Below are 23,633 nucleotides of genomic sequence, written 5' to 3'. Positions count from 1 at the left end.
AAGCACAGGAAGTTCCACCTGAACGTGAGCGGGAATTTCTTCCCTGTGAGAGTGACGTAGCCCTGGCACAGGTTGCCCAGAGAGGTTGTGGAGTCTCCTTCTGTGGAGATCTTGAAGGCCTGCCTGGAAGCCAGCGCTGTCTAACATGCTGTAGGTGACTCTGCTTGAGCAGGGGGGTTTGCACTACATGGTCTCCAGAGGTTCCTTCCAACCTTACTGATTCTATGATTCTACGAATCTCTTCTTATAACTATATTTAGTTCTCTGAGTTCTTTGGCTGCATCCACAGGCAGAGCCTATTTGCCAGATAAAGATTTTCTTCTTTTAAAACCTATTAAAGATTTTGCTACTGTTCTATAGATTTTTTTGGTGGGCACATCAACATTTTATTTCATAATAAAAAATTCCATAGCTACATCATGCTTCAGTCTTCTTTAGATTTGCAAACAGATATGGTCTACATACGCTTTTAAGGATTTTGCTGAGTAAGCAGTCAGGGTCAAATGGAAGTCAGGGGATGAAACTGCCCTTTATTGTCCCACAATTCATTTGTTCGTTTGCTCCTAGAGTCTGTTTCCTTCCAGAGTCCATTTTGGACTAGTCAGCCAGATTTCTCTGAAATAAAAAGTCCCTCCAAAACAGCTTGCATTATCTGAGTTTAGCTTTTTCCACATTTTGCAGTTCTTTAAAACTATTCCAGCAGACTCTGATCAGATATCTGACATGTTCTCATGCAATGCCTCTGCGTTTAGAATAGGTGCCTTTAGATGCTGCTCTAATTATTTTAGACTTGACTGAAGGGAAAAAAAAAATCACAAAGTTGTTGCAATGTTTTCAGAGTCAGAGGGGCAGCAAACCAGAGCCAGATAAGATCCATGACCAAGTGCTCTAGAGAGAGGTAAATCTAAAGAGTGTAGATGTAAACCTATCCATTTGATTTTGTCTTAGAGCTAAGAGTTACTTCCTGGCCATATTTTATTATGTAATCCCCATGTCCCCTTTGAAATTTCCTGTGCTTACATCATGTAGTACACTGGAGAGGGAAATGACATTCTTCCCTCCTATGCTTTCAGACTCAGTTACCAACTTTTCTTAAAAAAGGATGAGATTTGAACTGAATTCTTCCATGTTCTAGATGATTGATATCGGGGAAAAAAATCTCAGCAACAGAAACAACCAACAACAAAACCTGTCTCTTCTACTAAGCAGATTTGAAAGAGTGTGTGGAAGACGTTCATACACGTGAATCTTGCCTAGGCTTTGAAGTTCCTGGGAGACCCATTTTCTTGACTAGTCAGTGCGCTGGCCTTGTGGCTGCAGTTCTTACAGTTCTACCAGTCCTGAAGGATTATACAGGGAGCCCAGATTTCCAGCAGGGCTTTTTCTCATAGGTTGTTATTTATTTATTTTTTTTAACTTTAGGACAGACATTTTTTAATGTTTCATGTCTTCATCTTACAAAGTTGATCTGCCATAAGAACTAGTCTTGGGTTTTTCCATTCTTTTCCCCAGCTGATGTTTTATCATCTGCCGCTTTGACTGTCCTTAGTAGATCTCACTGCATGTGGTGCATACATTACAGGTTTTATAAATCTAATCTAATGGAGTATACAAGTTCCATATGCTTTTACATTTAGTAGGAACTTTTTTGGAGTAGTTTATAAAACTGCTGTGCTCTTCCTATCAAAGACGCCTTTTCTGTGATGTGTATTTAGGACAGTATATCATCATTTATGTCTTACTTATTACCTTTTGTCTATGTAAGGCTTCAGTGCTTCTCAAACTTCATCTGCTATGTTATTCAGGACACCATTCCTTTTTCAAACATAGTGAGAAACACAATTTCAAACAATAGTGAGAAAACTATTCTAACTCACTTAAATTTAATTATTCTTCCTTTTAGTATCAATTTTCTTCAATAGCTGTTTCCATGATGGATATTTGAATAGATTAGCTAACAAAAGTTGATCTCTGGAATATGTTTTCAGTCTTTGTAATTGTTTTATTTATCTTTGTCATTTGAACTGAAACAGAAATTACTATTACAGCAATAAAATGCCCTTGTACAAGGCAATATGAGGCTCATTCTTTACAAGTCAAGCTCTACAGAGATAAATGTATTTTAGTATGTTGTAGCCAGTGAGAGTTCTATACCTTGTAGTATCAAACCTAGATTTGAAGATAGCAGTTAAACCAGCAGAGCAATATCCTCAAATCTCTCCCAGCCTCTTTGCATGAGTGACAGTTTCAGAGATGTAAAAGAAATAATTTATTTAAATTAATAACTCTTTTTCAGCATAAACACTTAGGTAAAGGAGGGACTATACCAAAAAGGAAGCTTACAGAGATTTACGAAACATCCTCCTTGAGTTTTCAAAATAGGTAGCAGAGGCTGGAAAATGTGATAGAGATCTATGGCATGCACCTGAGGAGAGTTAGATAATTCTGTGATTTATAAGGTCACGCAGAAAAGCTGCTATAACACAGGCTAGAACATGTAATGTCTGTGTGAACAGCTCCATGTTGAATCTCAGATCACCTATAGAACTGCATGCACAGTGTGCTGGTCTTTAATACCACGATTAAGGTGGCATTGGAGAAGGCATGAGTTACACAAAAAAATTAAGTAAAGAGCTGATGCTAAGATATGGTAGCTAATATTTTATACAAGAAATGCTTTTTGAAACAAAAAAGAATCCATATTTTGACTAGAATAAGGTAGAACTGGAATGCACATGTGAGAATTATCGAGGAAAACAGTTGCTTTGTGTTCTGACTGAATGTAAATTCAGGGAGATACCTCTTTTGAAATCACTGGGTCTGTGATACGATATTTCAATGTATGTGAGTTAAAATGAAATGCCGTACTACTGTTTGGTATTATGCTGATTTCCAGATGGCCAAATTAGGAGGAAAGATTTTTCAGGTTACAGTAGCAATATAAAGACATAATTCATTTTCTGCAGAAATTAATAATCTACATATAAAAATAATGTAAAATAATCTAAAAATAATCAAACTTTTCTGTTGAAGTATAGTAGAATTAATACAGAGGATCAGATGTTATATAGTTGTAAGGTATTCAGATTGCTAAATTGATGTTAAAGATGTTCATATGCATGTATATGCTTATACATGTGTTTCCAGAAATCATTGGGAAGTGATAATAAAAATACAATGACAAAAATTATAAAAATAGTTTACTGAACAATGCTGTTTGCTTTTATATCAGCTCTTCCTACTTCCTGTAGAAAAGGGTTGCTTTTTTGTTTTGTTTTCACGGAGCACCAGTACAGCTATATTTAGGGTCTTTGTGCCCTACTGCAATACACTGAGAAACAGCTGTCGGATTAGCTCTGCCTAGACTAGAAATTAACTACATAATTAATGTCCATTAATTATGTAATTTGTGTTTATTAGATATTACATACAAATGAAATATTAGTTAATATTAGACCATCTAGAATAACAATAATGAAGAAAAAGCATTAAAAGGAATTTTGCTCTTCTACTTTTATGACATTCTCCTATTGTAAGACTTTTCAGGATATTGTGTTCTGTTGCATTTCTTGTAGTACATTGTTAGTTTTGCTTATGTAAGTGACATTTTTTTATGCAGTTAGCCTAGAATTTGGTAAATAATGTTTCTGTCAAGTTTCATCTCATGTATTTAATACCAAACCTTAAAGCTTTAAATACCAAACCTACTCTAAGGGCAATAAAAGTGATGAAGGTCCTCCAAATACCTCTTAAAAATATCCTTCATTGCAAAATGCACTATCACTACACAGCAGATTGTCGGCTATCACTACACAGCAGATTGTTGAAATATTACTTTTTATTTTATTTGACTCTTCTCAGAGTTTCCAGAATACCCTGTCCTTGATCGGAGGAGAAAAGAGTGCTATTTTCCAAATTCCATTCATTTTTGGCATAAACGTGAAGCAATATACTGAAATCTACTGATATACACTTCTTCTTCATCAGTAGAAAATGATAAATTGGATAAAAACACTACTCTTTAGTTCAAGTACATAGTAATAATTATTTAGCACCTCACAAAGCAAAGAAGCGCTCTCTTGGTAATGTTACAGGTTTTGCAGTGTCACAATTTTTAAACTTTCTTTGCAACTTTGATAGATACACCTTTAACAAAAAAAGAAAGATTATGGAGCATAAGACACTGATCTCAAATAGATGCCAGATATGTTGACTATTTTCAACTATAATGAAGACTTAAAACAATAATGATATTTAGGGACCAGAAAATTATTTCAGTAATAACAGAAACAAACAATAAACAATCCTCTCCTCAAAACACCAAACCAAACAAACAAAACAAGCTTTTTGGGGCTTTTTTTCCTGTTTTGTTCTATGCCAAATTTGTGACACCAAATGTCAGCTGCATATGGAAAAGTACACAATCTTTTGAAGCCAGCCTTATCACTTCATAAATAATCACAGCCAAATACCTGGGAAGATGTTTTTAGAATTCTTTTATTTTCTTCCGTTAGTTTGCAAAACATACGCTTGTTAAAGAAGCAAATGTCTCTGGAACTTCTGTTGTCTAATAGTTGTTACACTCAAATCTGGTTATTCGCAAGAGGAAATCCATCAAATATATGGAGCCAAGAATTTACTGGTAGCCTAATTAAATCTTAATATTATTTATCCAAACAGTTAATGCTGTCCAGTTACAGTAATACTATCATTCCCAGTCCAGATTAGTACAGAAAAGCCTCATTAATAATACCCCAAAATTATTTTACAAGAAACGTTGTTAATATCTACCCCTTTTTTCTGATGTTGTGTGCCCCCTTTCAATGTCCCTCTGGGTCCTATGGTCAAGAGCACCAGTCTTCCTCAAGAAGAAAAAGGAGTCAGGGACATCTACAGCAAGTTGTTTGTATCCTGAGCTCTTCACTGGGAGCAGTATAATGTTCATGGTAGGGATTTCTTCTTCAGTCTTGTGATCCACCTGTGGCTCTTCTTATATGTGATGTTCTTATCACAGTCTCTTTCTCAATGGTTCCTAGCCCAAACTAACATAAATAAGCTTCTTGTTGTTTGTAATGCAGTCACTACCCAGGTTTGTCAGACCTTTAGCATATGTTGTAGTCAGAGGTTAGACTCAGACTGGTCAGAAAATAGTCATTTTACCTCCAGACAACTGTTAAAACAAGTTAAACCAGCTCTGGCCGAAGCAAGCCCATGTAGGTCTCGAGACCCTGCACTGTCGCTCATTGCATAGTCTGTGGTCTTATCCTACTAGAAACTAGTATTTACTAGGATACAAGTTCATATTGTTTGTCAAAACTGTGGTAACTAAAAGGATGGAAAAATTGATGGATAACTATTTGTAAAAAAATTTTTTTATTGTTTGACTTCAGCTTGGGAGCAACAGTACAGTTTTCCTGTGATGAAGATTATGTCCTACAAGGTTCAAAAAGTATCACCTGTCAGAGGATAGCTGAAGTTTTTGCTGCATGGAGTGATCATAGACCTGTGTGTAAAGGTAAAGAAGAATTCTTATATTTTAGTGATTTGTATCCTGTTAAATTAATGTTTTGTAAATACAGGAAGTTTTAACCTTTATGTTCTCATTTTCTTTATAAGAGTGGTACTACTATAAAGTGTTTTCTTTAATATGATTGTTTCTCTATTTCAATGTGCTTTAATTTAATTGAGAATTTACATGAAAACTCGATGAAAATCTATCTCATAGTAAATATTAAGGCTCCTCACTTGATTACCGTTTGATAAAGGACAGATTTCGGAAGTGCAGTGGTTCAAAATATAATCACTAGTGTCTTCATATGTTAGGCAAATGAGAAAGACTTGTACCTAGAATTGATGAGCACTGGGAAACTATCCATATAACTGTTTTCAAGCCTTGGCAAATGGTTAAAGGCCAAAATATATAGAAAAATATAAGAGAAAGCAAAGACAAAGTAATGAGTCATTCTACTGTATATATTTGAGGTCTGAATACTATAGCAGGAAGTATGATGGGTACTTTAAAGGAAGAAAAATATTAGTACATACTCTAAAAAATGCTTAAGCTGATATAAGAGTGACTTTGTAGCATCATTTACAACATCCTGGTGATATTGAAGAGCACAATTATTTCACATAGAACACTTGGGTGTGGGGTATAGGATGGATGTTCACCTTGTAAATCAGGGCTATACAGTAAGGTCCAAAGAGAACTGTATGGTGTTTCTCAGCAATGAAAAAGACAGAATACTTGAATATGATATCCAGGTGGTGTACAGTATAAACCCATAAAAACTGGGAAATTACTTGGCTAATGAAATATCTGGACAGTCTAAATGTGACATGGTATTAACAGGAGATGCTCAAGCGCTACTGAGATGGTCATACAGTAAGACACAGAGATCCCAACTAGGTCTTAAATTGCATTGATAAAGATAAGTGATCTAAGCAATGAGTTAAGAAAACTTCCAGATTTAGAGATAACAAAGCAATAGAACATGATCCTTTGAAACGCAAGCTAACTTTCAGAAAAAATTATTTTGATGTATTCAGACTAAATAGAGCTAAGATCCATTGCAATCTAATGGGGAAACAATAGATTTCACCATTCTTTAAATGAACTCAGGAATGAATTATTCCTATGAGAACATGTAAGATATACCTTTATTGAGGAAATTAAGTATATTTAATCCCGCTTGGGTTGTGAGAATGAACTAAATGACTTCTTAAAAATTTTTTCCTGTTTCTATTTTCTGTATTTTATAAATGAGTGAACGAGTGTTCACTCACTGAACGAGAGTTCAGGACTGATTCCTGAAAGTAAAATCATAATTTTGATGACACATAAATGAAGCTGTATGACCAGATTTATGTAGTTCTTGCATAGTAATCATGATGAAATGACATTCCATATATTCTAGACTTCCATATCCCAGCTAAATGGGAACTTAAATTTTAATTGCATTATGAAGGTTACCATCTCTTCATCTAATGTATTCAATAGTACAATTTAATAAGTGCAATTGAAAAGAGAACATTTAAAAAGGAAAGCATACTGTATCAGTACCGTTATACTCTATCACTTTTAAAAAAATCTCTCCTAACATTCAGTAAAATGTCCTCAGCGGTAATTTGATAAGATTGAAATGTATGCATAGCTACTTCTAATTTCAAAAATACATTTCAGTTATTTTTTAGAGTAATGGCCTTTAAGTATAGATGTTGGTAATTATATTGCTTTTCAGATTTGTGTAACTTTTGAATTCTGAGTAGCAGCATGTAGCAAAGTATTTTAGTATAAAAAAGTAACCATCGTCTGGAATCCAAGTTTGAAAATTTTTCCTAATGCAACTATACTTAGAGTTGCATTTTACAGTGATTTACAAATCAAATTTGTAAAGATTTGGATAATGATAAAGTAAGCTTTAATATTGAATTAAAAAAGGAGAAAATAATAATTGTGGTGAAATTTAGCCATTCTTATAACCTTGTATCTCATATTTCAAACTGCAGAATCAGTATTAGCTAAAAATCATCTAAAAAGATGATATTTTTCATAGATAGACTATGTAATTCATAACTGAAAAGACAGTCATTCACTTCCTTAAGCTTACATGCTTCATAGAAGAAGTTAATTCCTTCTCAAAAAGCAGAAGGCCATATTAAGAAAGTTATTAGGAATTAATACAATTTCACCATATGGTGAAAAAACAGACAGCTGGTACAGATATTACAATTTTTCAGATATTAAATGCTTTTGAGTGTCATTAGTTACATTAAAATTACTGATTTAAGTACCTTTGGTGGGCTATAATTTTGTTCTTTTGATTAACAAGAAGTTTTAATTAGACTCTTAAATATGCTAAAAATGGAATATAAATTCTTTTTCTAGACTAATGAATAGGTCTTCCGTAAATTTCATGCACAGAGCATACAATAAACATTTTGAGGGATTTTTGCCTAAGTAGCATAAGTATCACATAGTGGCATGAAGAAATCATCTGCAAAAATATGCCTGCATCTGCTTATTGAAATTGCACATTTGCATACAAAGCACTTGGGCAAACAAATCAGGCAATCATGCATCAATGTTACTTTAAGCAAGAAATCAATATTTTCTTCTGAACTGGTGCACTTTGTAGATTGCCAGAGCACAAGTCATATTAGATACTTCTGTTATTTTTTAAAATGTCACTTCAGGTGCTGCTCTTTCTCTTTTTTGTTTCCTTCTTGAACAAAGTAGCCTGCAATTGCTTTCATTCACTTATGTAAATTTTATTGTGAACACATCAGAAAGCCCACAGTAAAAATAAATTTTCCGAAACTAGCATATGAATATCAAGAATTAGTTATATTAATGTACTGTAATTGTACAGAATTTAAGTGGGAAGTTTCCCATTCCATTTGATACATTTGATTTTACAGCATAAATCCTTGTTCTCAGAGGGCATGTGAGTGGCTGACTGTAAATGCCTGACAAAAATGAAAAAATAAATTTCTTCAGGTGTTATCATGTAATACCTGCTAGAACTGGCATATGATCATATTCATGAAAGTGAGAACTGGTTTGAATCTGAAGCATTTCTGCAGGAGAAACAAAACAGGACACTGAGAAGTAAAACTGATAGATCACTTACAAAATATAAGCAAATGTTATAGATTATGGATATTTTTTAGGCCTTAAAACCAGTTGCAGGAAAATGCTGTTTTGGATGCCTGATTGATTTCTGAACCCTTTGGCTTCTAGGAGAGACTATGAGAACTTGCAAAGTTATATTAGACATCCTGACTAGACTGAATTACAGTCAGACTGCTGTGTAGCCCATTGACAATCATCCTTTTTCATTCTTTTTTTTTTTTTTTTTTTTTTTTTCCTTGAATGTATGGTATCATTTCTCTTTTCAGAGAATTCTGTCAGGTAGCTCTGGATTTTCTGTTAGTTAAGAATAACTTTAGGAGTTAGGGACTGTGAGATGCCAGCATGCTGTGGCGCATTGTAGTTACAAGGCAACAGAACAGACAACCTCCTGCCACCCTCCCTGAAAAAGAAAAAGCAAGTGTTCAAAAGATGCCGTGAGAGCCATTGGATAAAGGTTCACCTCACACTGAGTTATAGTGGAAGCCTGGTTTTCGAAAGACTAGTTAGTTATTTCCTATCCCAAGAAATGCTTAATGTGGTTGTATAAGCGTGACTGGTTACATTGACTTATCTGTAATTTCCTTCAAGAGGTAAATTTAAATACTTAAAGACTGAGACCCTACTTAGTTATCTTCCATGGGATTCAGTGGTCCCCTGCAGGGCAATGCCATTATTACAAAGCCAACTTGCTTAGCAGAGACAATTATCTACTTTATGAAAGTTGATAAATCTCTTCCTCTCATTTACGTTTCAGGAAACGAAACAGATAGATCTATTCATGGTCAGCCGATTAGCCTTTTCTGTTTTCATGCCTGCCACTCCTGTTTTCTGCTTGCTTCTTTCTCAGCCTCTGTGAAACATTTATGAATGCTGCCCTTTATAAGTCTGCTGGCAAGTCAGCAACAAGTTCTACAAGTAGAGTACTATAGAAAATCTCATCTAATCTGTAGAATGAAAATGTGCTTTTGAAATAATGATGTGCATCTAAGAAAACTAAAGGAGAGATATCTTCTATGGTTTAAATCATGATTGTCTAATTAATGGGAAGGTAACAAAGTAAGTTTGGATTAATTGTACAAAAAGACAAATGATATTATGTATTTCAATAGTATTCAGACAATTTTAGAGCAGGCTTTCATTTTTCTGTTTTCAGTTAGTTCATTTCACTATTTAAAGTGCATTTTCTAATAATGAGTTTATACACTCTTTAGATAGCATCTTTCATTTTGGTAGACAAAGATTCTAAACATTACTTTGTTTAAAATGAATATGCATCTGAATGTACATGATGAATTTTAGATCTTGCTTTTATAAGTACCTACACTTACCTTTGGCATATTTTTGAAGAACCCACCTTTGCCACAATTCATCTTGGAAATGCTCAGATGTATCTGGACCTATTGAATGTGATGCTGAATTGTTATGTATATATGAATGTATATATACATGTATGCATGTATATACACATGCTCATTTATACACATCATTGATAAATAGGGCTGAAAATTGTCCTAAAAAGTCAGAATCCCAGAATCTTTACCTCACCTATATTTATTCCAAAAAGGTCTAAACTGTTCTTTGTTTCCAAGAAAGGTGCTCAAGTACTCCAGTCTTTCCTTGGCCTTGCAAGCAGAATTTTTCTAATTCAAATATGAACTTTTGTTGCTGTAGTTAAATGCCTTATTTCAATATATGTTTCTATATGAAAAACAAATTATTCTCTTTCTCTTTTCAATAGCTCTTTTGTATACTTCAAGAACATCTTCTGTCCTTTAAACAACAGCAGTTCAGTTCAGTGGATTGTGATTGAGGACTGCCAACATTTTCATCATTTTCACAACTTCTATCCCCATATCTTTTCTTAAAATACATTTTCTAAAAATAGACTCAGCATTTTAGAAAGGGCTTTTCCAGTGCTTATTTGAGAAAAGGAATTATTTCTCACATTTTCATGCTTTTTTCTGTCTTTCAGCCTGCTCATAACTTCAATTTGATTGCTTTTTCATAATAGTAAGATATTTTTGACTCAGGTTATGTGTCTGAGCCATTGTAACCCTAAAGACTTGCTGCTTAATGACTTGCTTCTTATTCTCTATTTGTGAACTGATTATTCCTGCTTTTGTGTATTATCCTGTACTTGTCTCTACTGAATTGCAGATTTAATACATGTACTCTCTTCTGTCACTCAAGATGTTAATAAAAATATTGAATGAAACCTGACCCAAGACAAACGTCTGTAAAACCTCACTCAATAATTCTTCCTTTTTGACAGTGACACACTGATCATAGAATCAGAGAAGTCTAGGTTGAAAAGGAACTTAGGAGATCATCTGATCTTCTGTTGTAATCCAAGGCCCTGCCAAGACAAATCTTGACTACTTCCAGTGAGGGAGATTCTACCATTTCTCTGGGCAACATACTCTGATGTTGAATAGTTCTTTCTAGTATCTCAGTGTCTCTCTTGAACTCGTAGAAATACAACTTGACACAGTATTCCAGATGTGGTCTAACTAGTACTCAGTAGAGTGGAATAATCACACCCCTTGATCTACTGGCTATACCCTTACTAATGCAGTCCAGGACACAGTTTTTCCATTTTGCTGACAGGACACCTTGAATTTTTGTTCTGCTTGCTATCCACTAAGACCACCAGATCGTTTTAAGCAGAGCTACTCCTCAGCCACTTTGTTCCCAGCCTGCAGTGTTGCTGATGATCTTATCAGAGGTGCAGGACTTTACATTAATCCTTGTTGGAAGTCACATAATTCTTGTTAGCCAAGTCTGCAAGCCCATTAAGGTCCCTCTGTACAGGTGCTGTTCCTTCTGGTGTATCTATGACTCTTCCCACTTTGGTTTCATCTGCAAAGTCAGTGGGCGTGCATTCAATGCTGTCATGTAAATCATTTTTAAAGATACTGAACAGTACTGGATCCATTACTGACTGCTGAGGAATTCCAGTCATAACTGACTTCCAGTTTGACTTAGAGCCTTTAACCGTCATCCTTTGAACTCCACAATTTAGACAGTTTTCCAGACATCTTGTGAGTCATCTGTCCCAAACATACCTTATGAGCTTGTCAACAAGGAAGCTGTGGGAGGCTGTCAGACACCTACCATCATTGTAGATGATGTCAACAGCTGTCTCTTCATCCACTGAGCAAATTGTTTCAGTTTGGTCAGATATGATTTACCATTGGGGGAATTTAGGTAGGCTTTCCCCAGTCACCTTCTTGTTCTTCATGTGCTGGAAATGATTTCCACTAGGAGCTCTTCCATAATTTTCCCAGGACTGAAGTGAGGTCTCTAGTTTCCCTGATCTATCTTTTTGCCTTTTTGCAGTTAGACATAATATTTGCTCTTTTTCAGTCATCTGGAATTTACTCTATTTTCCTTCAAAGATGATAGAGAGTGGTTCATCAGTTGCTTTGCTCTACAAGGTAGACTCCCATCAAATCCTTCCTAACAGTTCCTGGAGTAAGTTTAAACCTGTTCTTCAGAGGTCCAGAGTCTTTATTCTGCTATTTGTCTTCCTCATGCCACTTAGGATCTTAAACTCTATGATCCAGTGGTCGCTTCAGCCAAGGCTGACACTGAGGTCATGCTTCCAAACAAGTCTCTCTTTCTTTTAAGCAGTAGGTCTAAAAAGATAGTACTCCTAACTGGTGCATTCTGTAACTGTGGTAGAAAATTGGTCCTCTTAGATTGCTTGTGCATCCGAGTGATGCTTTCCCAGGAAATATCAGGGTAGTTGAAGTCCCTCATGGGGACTTGGTCATGAGGACCAGACCTACAGATCCAGTAGTTCTCTGAGTTACTTGAAGAGGGTTTCCTCCACCTCTTCCTGATCAGATGGTCTGTTGCAGACACCTACTGTGATAACTCCCTTGATGGAGATCCCTCTTGTTTTGACTCAAAGATGTTCTACAGGCTTGCTTGTCCTCTTATCTGTTATTAGCCTCCATGCATTTAAACCAGTCTTTTACACAGATTGCAGCCTCTCCTCCTCTCCTCCCCTCTCTGTCTTTCCTGAATATCTTGTAACCATCCATTGTAGTACTTCAAACACATAAGGTATGAGTTTCTGCAATTCCAGTGAGTTTCTGCAATTCCATTGAGATCGTAAGTCTTTGAGTGAGCATGGAGTTTACTTCCTACATGTTTCCCAGACTGCAGACATTGGTGAGCTGGCAGTTGAGATGATCTGCTGTCTGCCCCAGTCTGACGGAGTGTGGTGCCTTTCTCATTGCCCTGTTCCACACACGCTTTGACCTTGTAATCTGCACCCTTGCTTGTCTTCAGGCTTTTGGCACCACTCCCCAGAAAACCTAGTTTAAACCCTGCCTCACTAAGTTAGCCAGCCTGCTGGCAAAAATATCCCTGCCCTTTTTGATAAGTGAATCCCATTTCTCTGCAGTAGCCCACTGTCTTTGAAGAGCGCCTCAGGGTAAAGGAAGCTGAAATCGTGTTTGGGACACCAAGCACACAGCCAGGTATTGATCTGCATGATATACCTGCCTCTGCCTGCACCCTTCCCTTTGCCAGCACTGACTGATCTAACAGATAACCACTCCGCTTGTTTTGGAGCCAGTCTTTATGAAAATCATTTTCCTTTAGCGTGCTTCTAAGAACATCATGTATAACCATTACAACCTTTAGGAAAGAAGGTATTAAATATTCAAGTCTTCTCAGCATCATTTATTGATAGTTATCCTTTTCCGCTGAGGACTGGACAAGCATTCCCTTTGCTTTTTTTCTGCTGATGTGTTTACTGAAAACTTCTGGATAATTATATTCCACTTACTTTCTTGATTTTCTCCTTAAGTGCTTGTCTTTAGTACTCTGAATCGCTCTTTTTGTATTATTTATTTTAGCACTCTGACGTCAATGAAAAACTTATGCTTCAGCCAAGCTAGTGTTTTACGGTACTTTTTGTCTTTCCTTTGCATTTTTTCAGCTTTTGTTTGTTTTCTCAGAGTAGTTTCTTTGAAAAACTGTCACCTCTCTGTAACTTTTTTTTTCCCCACTAGACTTGCCTCCAGTAAGATTCTTCTGTTCACTGTGTTTTTCCTGTATTTGCTTCCTGAGGATGCTGAACTCATTTGGTCACCCACTCTTGTTATTTTTTTTTCTTTTTACACTTCCAATGTATTTTTTCCTATTACAATTATTTCTAAAGAGATTTTCAATTAATTGCCTTCTCCACTTCATATATAGACAAAAAAAGAAAAAAAAAATCAAAATTTAAGCTCTTTAAAGGACACCTCTTTTTCCAACTTTCCCCAAAAGAAGTCAACAAGCTGAGGTGTTGTACACCCTTTCCCCTTCTTTCCAAAAAGATTACAAATTTAAAATTGAGATTTTTACTAGCAAATTAGTAATATTTATTCTCCTGCATAAAGGAGCATCAAATATAGCAGCAAGGCAGACAGTGGCAGCATCCTTACCAGCAAGTTCTTGAGTGAGAAGAGCAGAGCAGTTCTAGTAACAGCAATAGGGTTCAACTGAGGGTCCAGGTAGCTGAACAAGTCCATAGTGATGAGGCAGATCCAAGGCCAAGCCAGGATGTTGAGTTAGCAGGTCATACTCCAGTCCAACAAGTCACATGACTAGACACTGGCATTCTTCCAAAGTAGCTCAGGCAAGGACCAAGTGTCTGAGCTCCAATGCAAAGTCAGCTTCCCTAGGAACATGGGAAGAAGATGCTTTCCTGATTGCAGTCCTGACAGTGGACAGGAAATGTTACAGATTAAATATTAGAGACTAAGTATTATATATGCATTCAAAAGTGAATGAAAAATATGTGGATGTTTTCTGTGAGTTGTGTAGAATGGAGAGAAAAGTTACCACTCTAAAAGTTTTTCTTACTGATGTTAAATCCATTTTTTTGTATTAACAGTTTTTTTATAGATATTCAGTCAGTTCTGTTGTTATTCTTAAGCATTTCACTGGTTCTTGTGGGTTTAATATATGCTCTTGTTATTGTCAATTTAGCATAGTAAGTATACTTGCACTCATTAATGTACTTCTTTGGAGGTAGACAGTGACTGCATCTTCCAAAATACAGGTAATTATCAGTGAATCATATTAAGAAGTTGAGGGAAATTCTTCTGAAGAAGAATTATAGATGCAGAGTGATTTCATGTTTTATACGTGTTAGGTTGTTTGTAAAGAACATCTTTGTACTGTCATTAAATTTAACAAATGAGTAGTAGAAATGAGAAGAAGAAAAATCTCTTTAAACTAACAAAAACTCCTTAGATCCGGAGAAGGGCTCTGTTACCTAATGTTCTATGAGCAGTGATTGAGATGTGACTCCACAGGCACCCCTTCCCATTCATCTTGCAGTTCAGCTTACAGTTTACAGGCACCGCTTATTGATGGGTGCTACTTTGCCTTTTTTTTTCTTTAAAGAAGAGAATATCACAACATTTTTATTTTATCCTTGTCATTTGCACTCATTGGTCCTCCAAGGTTATGTGAGTAAAGTTTATGGAAAAGCATGGAAGGCTGAAAGACAGTATTTTGCCATTTTCTGAAACAGAAAAAAGTCTCTCATGAGCCCGGTTGTTTTAGTTAGAATACTGTAAGCCTGGATGTCCAGCCTGGTTGTCTAAAGCAGTGGAGAGCTGCAATGTAAGGAACTGAGAAGTTGAAAAGTGCTCTGATAAGAGCTGATTCTCTCACTGTTCTCGGAAGGAGGTTAACCTAGGGAAGTCTCTGTTATAGGGTCTGCCATCCTTGATAAAGAACCTTAGGGAAAGTAAGGGAGGTATGATTTCTTTTTCTTTTGGTTAGAGCACCAAGGCCTCACCATTTCCCTCCCAAGCCCAATCGAGTGCCAAGAAAACATCAGTTTGGTTATTTGTTTTCTGCTGGCAATGGCTACAAAATAAATATTTTTATATTGACTTTTTAATAGAGATGATTTTCATATTATTGGCCATGGCAAATTGCTTAGGCAGTCTGGCTTCTTAACAAGGAAAGTACTCTTGTTCTTTAAATATTTTTTCCCTTTTTGTTCTTTTCTTTACTATTTCTTCTACTTTAACGTTAAAGTCATAGCTAAGTTCACATGTAATAACCACTAGGACATATAGTCCTGCATTGTGTTTTAGAAACAGTACAAAAATCAAATAAACTGTACTGCAGTACTGAAGTACAGATGAGTTGTATTTTTCTTAGAGAAAAAGTGAAGAGTAAAGCATATGCTCATATTTTCAATTATAAAAGCCTGTACTTCCTGATTATTTATGATTTTAAGTTTGCTTAGAGTCACAATGACAAATTAAAACTGCAGAGCGTACTATGTGGTGAAAATTTTATTAATGCAGGACTAACATCACTGTAATACCAACAGCAAGCTAAACATACTGTTTCTGTTAGCAATAAACTGAACTCTTCAGGCATAAGAACATAATTTTATTTAAATCAATAATTTATTAAAAATTTATTTAAAATCAACTCATGAACTCATCAATAAATCATAATTTATTTAAAATCAACTCATGAAAAATCACTGTCTTCAAGAGTTTAAACACAAATGTGACTACTGATCGACTATTGCTATTGTTATGAGTAGTTATGAAATCCTTACAGATTTCTGAAGTAAAAGAACTACACTATTTTGCAAAAGAACTTCCTAGAAAGGTTTACATGCTTAAATATTAGCTTAAATATTAGGCAGTGTGCTATCTCTGAGGTATAATCTTTTTTTGGTTTGAATACTAAGTAACTGTGAATTAATATAATAGCTACTTACAGTGAAGATTCTGGAAGATTCCTCAAAACCTCCATATTTTGAATTTACTTTAAAGCAGTGGCCACTCAGGAGCCATTACTACTAATTTATAGTTTGCGGTTAACTTAAATAAGACTAGAGAAAAATGTATGTAAAATATCTGCATGTGCAGATGTATTGAAAGAAATGTCATACCTCAGTGTAATGTTAAGCAAACACAAAATTGAGTTACACCTCAAAGAGATGAAACCTATAAATGATGTCCTAAACTCAAAGATTAAATCATTCTGGTGTAGTAGCATTGCTTGAGGAATGTATTTTATTCGGGAGTGTGTAAAATGCAGTTTTAAAAGGTTTTGTAATGGTTCCATAAAGATGAAGATGATAAAATAAAAACCCATAAGGCAGTGAGAATATATCTTCTATGCAAACATGACTGTAAAACTCAAACAATGTGTCCAGTTAGGTTTAATGACTTTTGCAGGAGCCTTTACTAGGCAGCGTGGACTGTTGCTTACTTATGTCTAGGAAGCCTGGTCTATATCTCCAGCTCCTCTTTGGATACATGGGCAATTCCGGATAACTTATTTTGCCTCTTCCCGCCTAGAATTCCTCTTTTCTTGAAATGATAATTGTGTTGTTAAAACACTTTGCAAAAGTCTATGATATCTGAAATGTGCCATGTAAAAACTAGAAACCAACACAGAGCTTGGTCATTAATGCTAGTATTACATTACAGGAAACTGCAAAATATTGTTATGAGTGAAAGGCCATGGCTATATATTAAATTATTATGTGATGTCCCCTTGAATTTTGTTAGTACCAAGGGAGAAAATTAACATAAGTATAACTAAACATAATCTGTTTCTTTTTTTCTTTCTTTTCTTTTTTTTAAGTCTAAGGAGGAGGTGTTAATGCTTCTTAGGCCTCAGACATGCCTAACAAAATCATGGAATTGTCTTTATACTCCTAACAAGAAATAAGAAATTATCATCATCACCATTTTAGATATAAGCAACTGAGTCTGAGAGAGATTAAGCAGAGAAACAAGGTTATTCCAAAGTTAGAAAGTTTGTCTGCTTCTGAGGAAGACATATGACTGTTTTAAACTGATCAGTCTTTTCACATGTACACATACTGCAACATACACAAGTGATGTAGTTGATTTGTAACTGAAACAGTTTTAGTGGAAAAAATCATTGAAAAGAAATGAAGCCACAGCAAGTAACTAACAGAACGAAATTCAAAAATACAGAGTTAGGAGCCTCGGTTGCCCATAAAGATAAAACATTAAAAAAAAAATTTAGTATGAGAGAACTTGATAGGCAATATTTTATATCATATACATAACAAAGCTTTTGTATTTCTTGGAAATACACAGGTACCAGAGAACTCCTGGGCACTGTAGCAGTCCCTTTCTCTCCTCCTCTTAACCTACACTTTTGATATCTCAGTGCTTTATTGGTCTGAATGTAAGTGACTGTCTTCTTGATGCATTACTTAAGCAGTGATACAAGTTTATAGCAGCTTTGACTAATTGTATAATAGTCACATTAGCTGCTGGAACTTCTGCTTCTTACATAAAGCTTTGCCAGTAGAGAATTGCTAATGAAATGTTTAACATTTGAAAATATTAACAGCTAAATTTATATAATTAGCCTTTGGATTTAACATTATATTAAAAGTTTCCATGCGTCATTTAATACTATTTTAAAAATATCCCATGTTTGTGACATCTTTTTTATACCTGCTTCAGAATGGGGCAGAACTGCATTGTGTTACATTTAGCTCACATTCTGAAACTTTCCTTCAAAGCCACAAGACTCTAGTCCAAGGGAACTGTGACTATCTGAAAGCTCTCTAGAAAGTGTCTTTCACTGAAAGTGATGCTGTGCAGAGCCAGACTATTGGCCTAACTCAACTTCAGATTCTTGTACAGTTCAGCAAGGTGGTAGGAAAGAAGAAGAAGAAGATGAAGAAGAAAAGAGAGAAATGGGCTTTGTCCATTATCTTGAATAAGTTCATATGGGAAAAAAATCCTTTCCTCTAAAATTATTGCTTTGAATGATATATATTCTAGGCATATGGTAATAAGTAAGTGTTTTTTGCTGAAACCCAGTATGAAACAACTGTTAGCTAAGAGATAGTCTCCAGGCCCTTGGGGCACTGCCAGCCTCCCCTGTCCAAATGAAGTTGATGGGAATTTTAAACATACTTTCAGTAATACCAAGATTCACCTTATTTCACCTCCTTAGAAACTAGCATACTCACAATTCTGTCCCTCTGTGTCAGATTTCTTCATATATTTTTCTCCTTTATTTCTGTTATACATGGTTTTCATTCGCATCATACAATACCTGAGAATTCAATTCATGATTATTAGGATATTAGCCTTCTATATAACATTTCTGTTGAAGACTTCATAATAATAATAATTTTATTAGTTTTTACTTTCTGTAGACATTCCTATGTCTGCATATTAGCCAAATAATTATGTAAAGTAAAAATAATTTTGAAGGTCTGTAGTATTCTTACCCAAATAGTAATATCAGAATAAAAAATGTTTATTTTAAATGCAGCAATGAAAGATTATATCTGGAATCTTAAATCTGGAAAATTTCAGTGAGCTATTGTCAGCAAAGTTGAGATTTTTTTACTGTTGCATATGCCCTTAATATAATTTTCAGAATTCTGCTTTGTATTTTTTCATTATAAGAAATATATTTTTACAGTACAATGTGAGAGATAGCACTGACAAGAATTACTGTGAAATATGCTCTCTGAATAATTTAATTCCTGTAGTATCTAGAAATCATTTCTGAATAGCAGCAGCTTTTAGATATAAATGTAAAGAATTTTTAAAAGCATATAGCAATGTGCCCTTGTGGCCAAGAAGGCCAATGGTATCGTGGGGTGCATTAGGAAGAGTGTTGTCAGCAGGTCAAGGGAGGTGATCCTGCCCCTTTCGTCAGCCCTGGTGAGGCCTCATCTCGAGTCCTGCATCCAGTTCTGGGCTCTGCAGTACAAGAGAGACATGGAGCTACTGGAGTGAGTCCAGCATAGGGCTACAAAGATGATCAGAGGGCTGGAGCTCTTGCCCTATGAGGAACGGCTGCGAGAGCTGGGCCTGTTCAGCCTGGGGAAGAGAAGACTGAGGGGGGATCTGATCAATGTGTACAAGTACCTGAAGGGAGGGTGTCAAGGGGACGGGGACAAACTCTTTTCAGTTGTCCCGTGTGACAGGACAAGAGGCAATGGGCAGAAATTGAAGCGCAGGAAGTTCCACCTGAACGTGAGCGGGAATTTCTTCCCTGTGAGAGTGTCGGAGCCCTGGCACAGGTTGCCCAGAGAGGTTGTGGAGTCACCTCTGGAGATCTTCAAGGCCCGCCTGGATGCAACCCTGTCTACCATGCTCTAGGTGACCCTGCTGAGCGGGGAGGTTGGACTAGATGATCTCCAGAGCTCCCTTCCAACCTTACTGATTCTATGATTTTATGATTCTATGATATGTATGTATTGTTTTGCAACTCATAATAAGCTTAGACTCTTTTGAAGTAAGCTGTAGCAAAAATGTACTTACTACTTTGCTTCTAGTTTCACAACCCAGTTAAATCTATAAAAGTTGAAATTTTAATAATTTTTTTTACCATTATTAGATACTGATTTTCATGATGAACACAATTTTGCAGGTAGGGTATATCAGGATATATTCAGAAATATATCAGGATTATTTCAGAAAATTTCAAGGCTAGAAATTTCCACAACTTACTCTTTAAAAAGCCCTGCAAACACAAATTTAGGATGACTTTTCTTTCCCTTTTTAAATCTTGAAAAAAAAATGGGAAAAGTTTATACTATCTGCCAACTGATAAGACTTTGATGTAGCATTTAGTCTACTAAAGTTTTTGTACTTTTCTGTAATAAATATATATATTCATTATATGTATAGCCACATATCTATAATTATCTCTCTCTATATATATAAATGAAGTTTTATATTCTCTATATAAAAACTGTGATGAAAATAGCTTAGCCTCTCCTATTAGAGTATTCATTGAAGAGTATTCTGTTTTAACTTCATTAATATATCTTCTTTTTCCAACTGCTTAACTATTTTTCATTTTTTCCTATTTTGGTTCATCTGAGTAAGTAGCCTTGTTAACAGCTTTTTGACAATCCAATTAAATTGTATTTATCTAGTTGACTTTATCTTTTAATTTAGTACATTTTCTGTGGAACTCTTTAACAGGCTGAACTTGCTCGTTTTATACATATAGCTGAGTCTTTTGAACACACTCTTACAGTACAGTGATCACAACTGTTCACAACTGATGTTGTGAATAGACAGGATATCTTTAATCAGCTTTCCCAAACTGATGGTGCCTCTTGTTTACCTTTGCTGCTAGGACATTGCATGGCTTCCTTTTGTTTTCATGTCTTTTCTGGTGGTGGTAAGTTTTCTTGAGGGAGGTTTATACCCAGTTTCTCCAAGAAACATAAAATCTGGTTATTTAAGTGTTCTGTTACCTTCAGTATGAAGGATTGCAACAAGTGAATTATCTTCTTTCATATTTTTTTCTATATTGACTTTATATTTTCAGTCATTGTTAATTGTTTCTTCTAAATTTTCCCCTTCAGAGTTTATATGACTTACTTTCATATACAGAATTCTCATTCATGATTTCTCATTATTGGCTTGCATTAACTATTTGTTAATACCAAAACTCATAATAACTTCTGAAAAGAAGATTGGGATATTGGAATATCAAAAGCTTTCCATCAACTTACTGACCTCTCTCTTTTACCAAGAACTGGTTCCATGCTTAGAAAAGAGTGAGATCTTGGGAGTCTTTTTTGTTTGTTTCTTGTAAAATGTAGTAATGATATTTTTTTCAGTGTTTATGAGGTGTCAGAAATCAGATGTGGTACTGTGAGAAAATATCAGTTTGGTGTACTTGATTAGATGATCACATAAAGGTAGTGACTTAGAAATGTAAAAATCATATAAACTCTGAATGGAAGTCAGATTGTACATATTGGTCTGTTCTAATTTGCTTCTACAGCAACCCAATAAAAAATCTCTATTTGACAGAAAACATTACGGGTCAAATATTATCAATCTCATGTTTGTATTTGACTTTTTTCCTACTGAGTTGATAGTTGTGTATCAGAAATGTAAACAGAGAATGGCAGAAGAAAAATTTACTAATACAGCTACTGAACTATTACTGCTATTACTGAATGAGGAAAACAACTCATGCATTCTGGAGGGAGTGGGCTCGGTGTGCACCTGTGACCACCAGCTAGTGTTAAGTTTAATAACACTTGTTTTAGACGGTAATAGATCTCGATGTCTAAATGCTTATCTGTTTCCAAATACTGTATGAAATATTCAGAAGGACAATGAGAACTAATCTTCAAACACCTGTTTCATCTGAATAGGAACAGTAGCCTAATTCCTGTCTTTAAATCAATTCCAAAAGAGAAAGCAAATTCATGATGAATAATAATGAACCAAAGCCAGGACAAAACCTTCAGAAGACTCAAGAGTAAACTAGGAAAGAACTGATCTGTTTCTCAGTCGTAATAATGATATTCTGTTATTCCCACTTGTAATACCTCACTTGTTGCAAAATACAGCAGCTCAGATTTTGGCTAATTCTTCAGGGCTAGTTTGTATGACCACAGCCTGGACTTACCTGAGGTACTAACTGATCAGTTTTGGCAAGCTGTTTGCACAGACTCATAAAATCCTTCAGGAGCTGGGCATCCAATATGGTCTTCCGATGTCAGAAGCATCTATTTGAGGTGAATGAATCCGAATACCCAGGGAACTGTATTTTGCTTTGTATTTGGGAAACCAGACACACTGCCACGCATGCAGGTGACAAGCAGCTATTCTATGTAAAGATCGTAATGCAAGGTTCTCAAAGCGCTAGAAGAAGCAGGGACAGGGTCAAGAAGTCCGGGAAAGGACATTATGTGATATTGTTTTACCATAACTTATTTTATATTTTTAAATAATATTGAAAAAAAATATACAAAATGTGTAATAAATGTTCAAGCAACTAAAACACCTATTTTTTTTTAATTTTTGAATATTTTTTTGCAGCCACTAAACATATTACCAGACAACATATTGCTGTTGTGTTCGTGTTCCACAAAGGGAATCCAAAACTATAGTTCCTGAATATTCTTTGCTACATTAAAAAAGAAAAAAGAAATAGAAATATATCAATAGAAAAGTATTTTTTGTTTGTGGCAGGCTACAGCATACAATACTAATAAATTGTCAGTAGATTCAAATACTGCAGTTAGAATGATGAATGCCATTATATACTGTAATATCATGCTTAATTAAATCTATAGGTTTTAATGTCATTTCTATGCAACTTTGTATTTCCTACCTTTTAAAATCTATTTATATTCTGGAAGATTTTTGTTCAATACCTTTTTATTTGTAGTTTATTAGTAACCTAAAGCAAGTTTTATTGAGAAATTAGATAGCCCTTAGATTATCCTCTTACTTTCATTTTAGAAAAAAAAATATTTGTTAAAAATCTCTATGCACAGGAATCAGTTTTCTTGCACTACACACAGTATTCTCTCTCACATCTTCTACCTAGTTCATCTAGGCAGAAGTTTCATTTGAGGAAGGACGAATAAAATTGATATAACCTAACTTCAGTTGGTTTCTTACAGTCCCTGAAACACCACTCATGAGAAAAAAGATTGTTATAGACCTTGTTACCATTTTAAATAAAGCAGAATAATTTGATACATATTTCAGATACTTTTGAGTATCACAACAATATCATTTCTAACGTGGGGTTTACTTGTGAACTTGATATAAAAATCCGTCAAAATCAGTAGGAGTTGGCTGCAGTAGGTGCTGATGAATTGCAGAGAGATGAGAAATAATGCCAGGATTTATAAGGTGATATATGTGATTTTTTTTTCCTTAAAATACACGTTTTGTTTATTTTTTTACTTCATCGTTTCCTCTTGAAAATAAATTGTCAAACTTTCTTGTGGGAGAAAAAATATGTCTTCGTTGGAATTTTTTTGCAATTACTGAAAAAAGAAAGTAACAAATCTGTCAGTGGTAAAGCTCATGTGTCAGATTTTCAGCTAGTGTTGTTCAGCTGTTTATACACTTAAAACAGAATTAGATACGTGTTTGTGTACACAAAGACATGCATCTACTACCAATACATATGCATGAACATGCAGAAGTATACATGAAAAAAAGAAGTTGGT

General features: G+C 35.1%; 1 protein-coding gene across 3 annotated transcripts in view; it reads left to right on the top strand.

Moving 5' to 3' along the window:
• The window catches only part of CSMD3 (CUB and Sushi multiple domains 3), a 683,676-nt gene that overhangs the window by 290,292 nt on the left and 369,751 nt on the right, over window positions 1-23,633 (top strand). For all 3 annotated transcript variants that reach the window (XM_062568389.1, XM_062568388.1, XM_062568387.1), the window contains one exon: window positions 5,391-5,515. In XM_062568389.1, the coding sequence (XP_062424373.1) occupies window positions 5,391-5,515 (125 nt within the window). The remainder of the gene's footprint in view (window positions 1-5,390; window positions 5,516-23,633) is intronic.

This window comes from Rhea pennata, chromosome 2, assembly GCF_028389875.1.
Source record: "Rhea pennata isolate bPtePen1 chromosome 2, bPtePen1.pri, whole genome shotgun sequence".
NCBI classification, from domain to species: Eukaryota; Metazoa; Chordata; class Aves; order Rheiformes; family Rheidae; genus Rhea; species Rhea pennata.
This window is presented reverse-complemented; position numbering and strand designations above follow the sequence as displayed.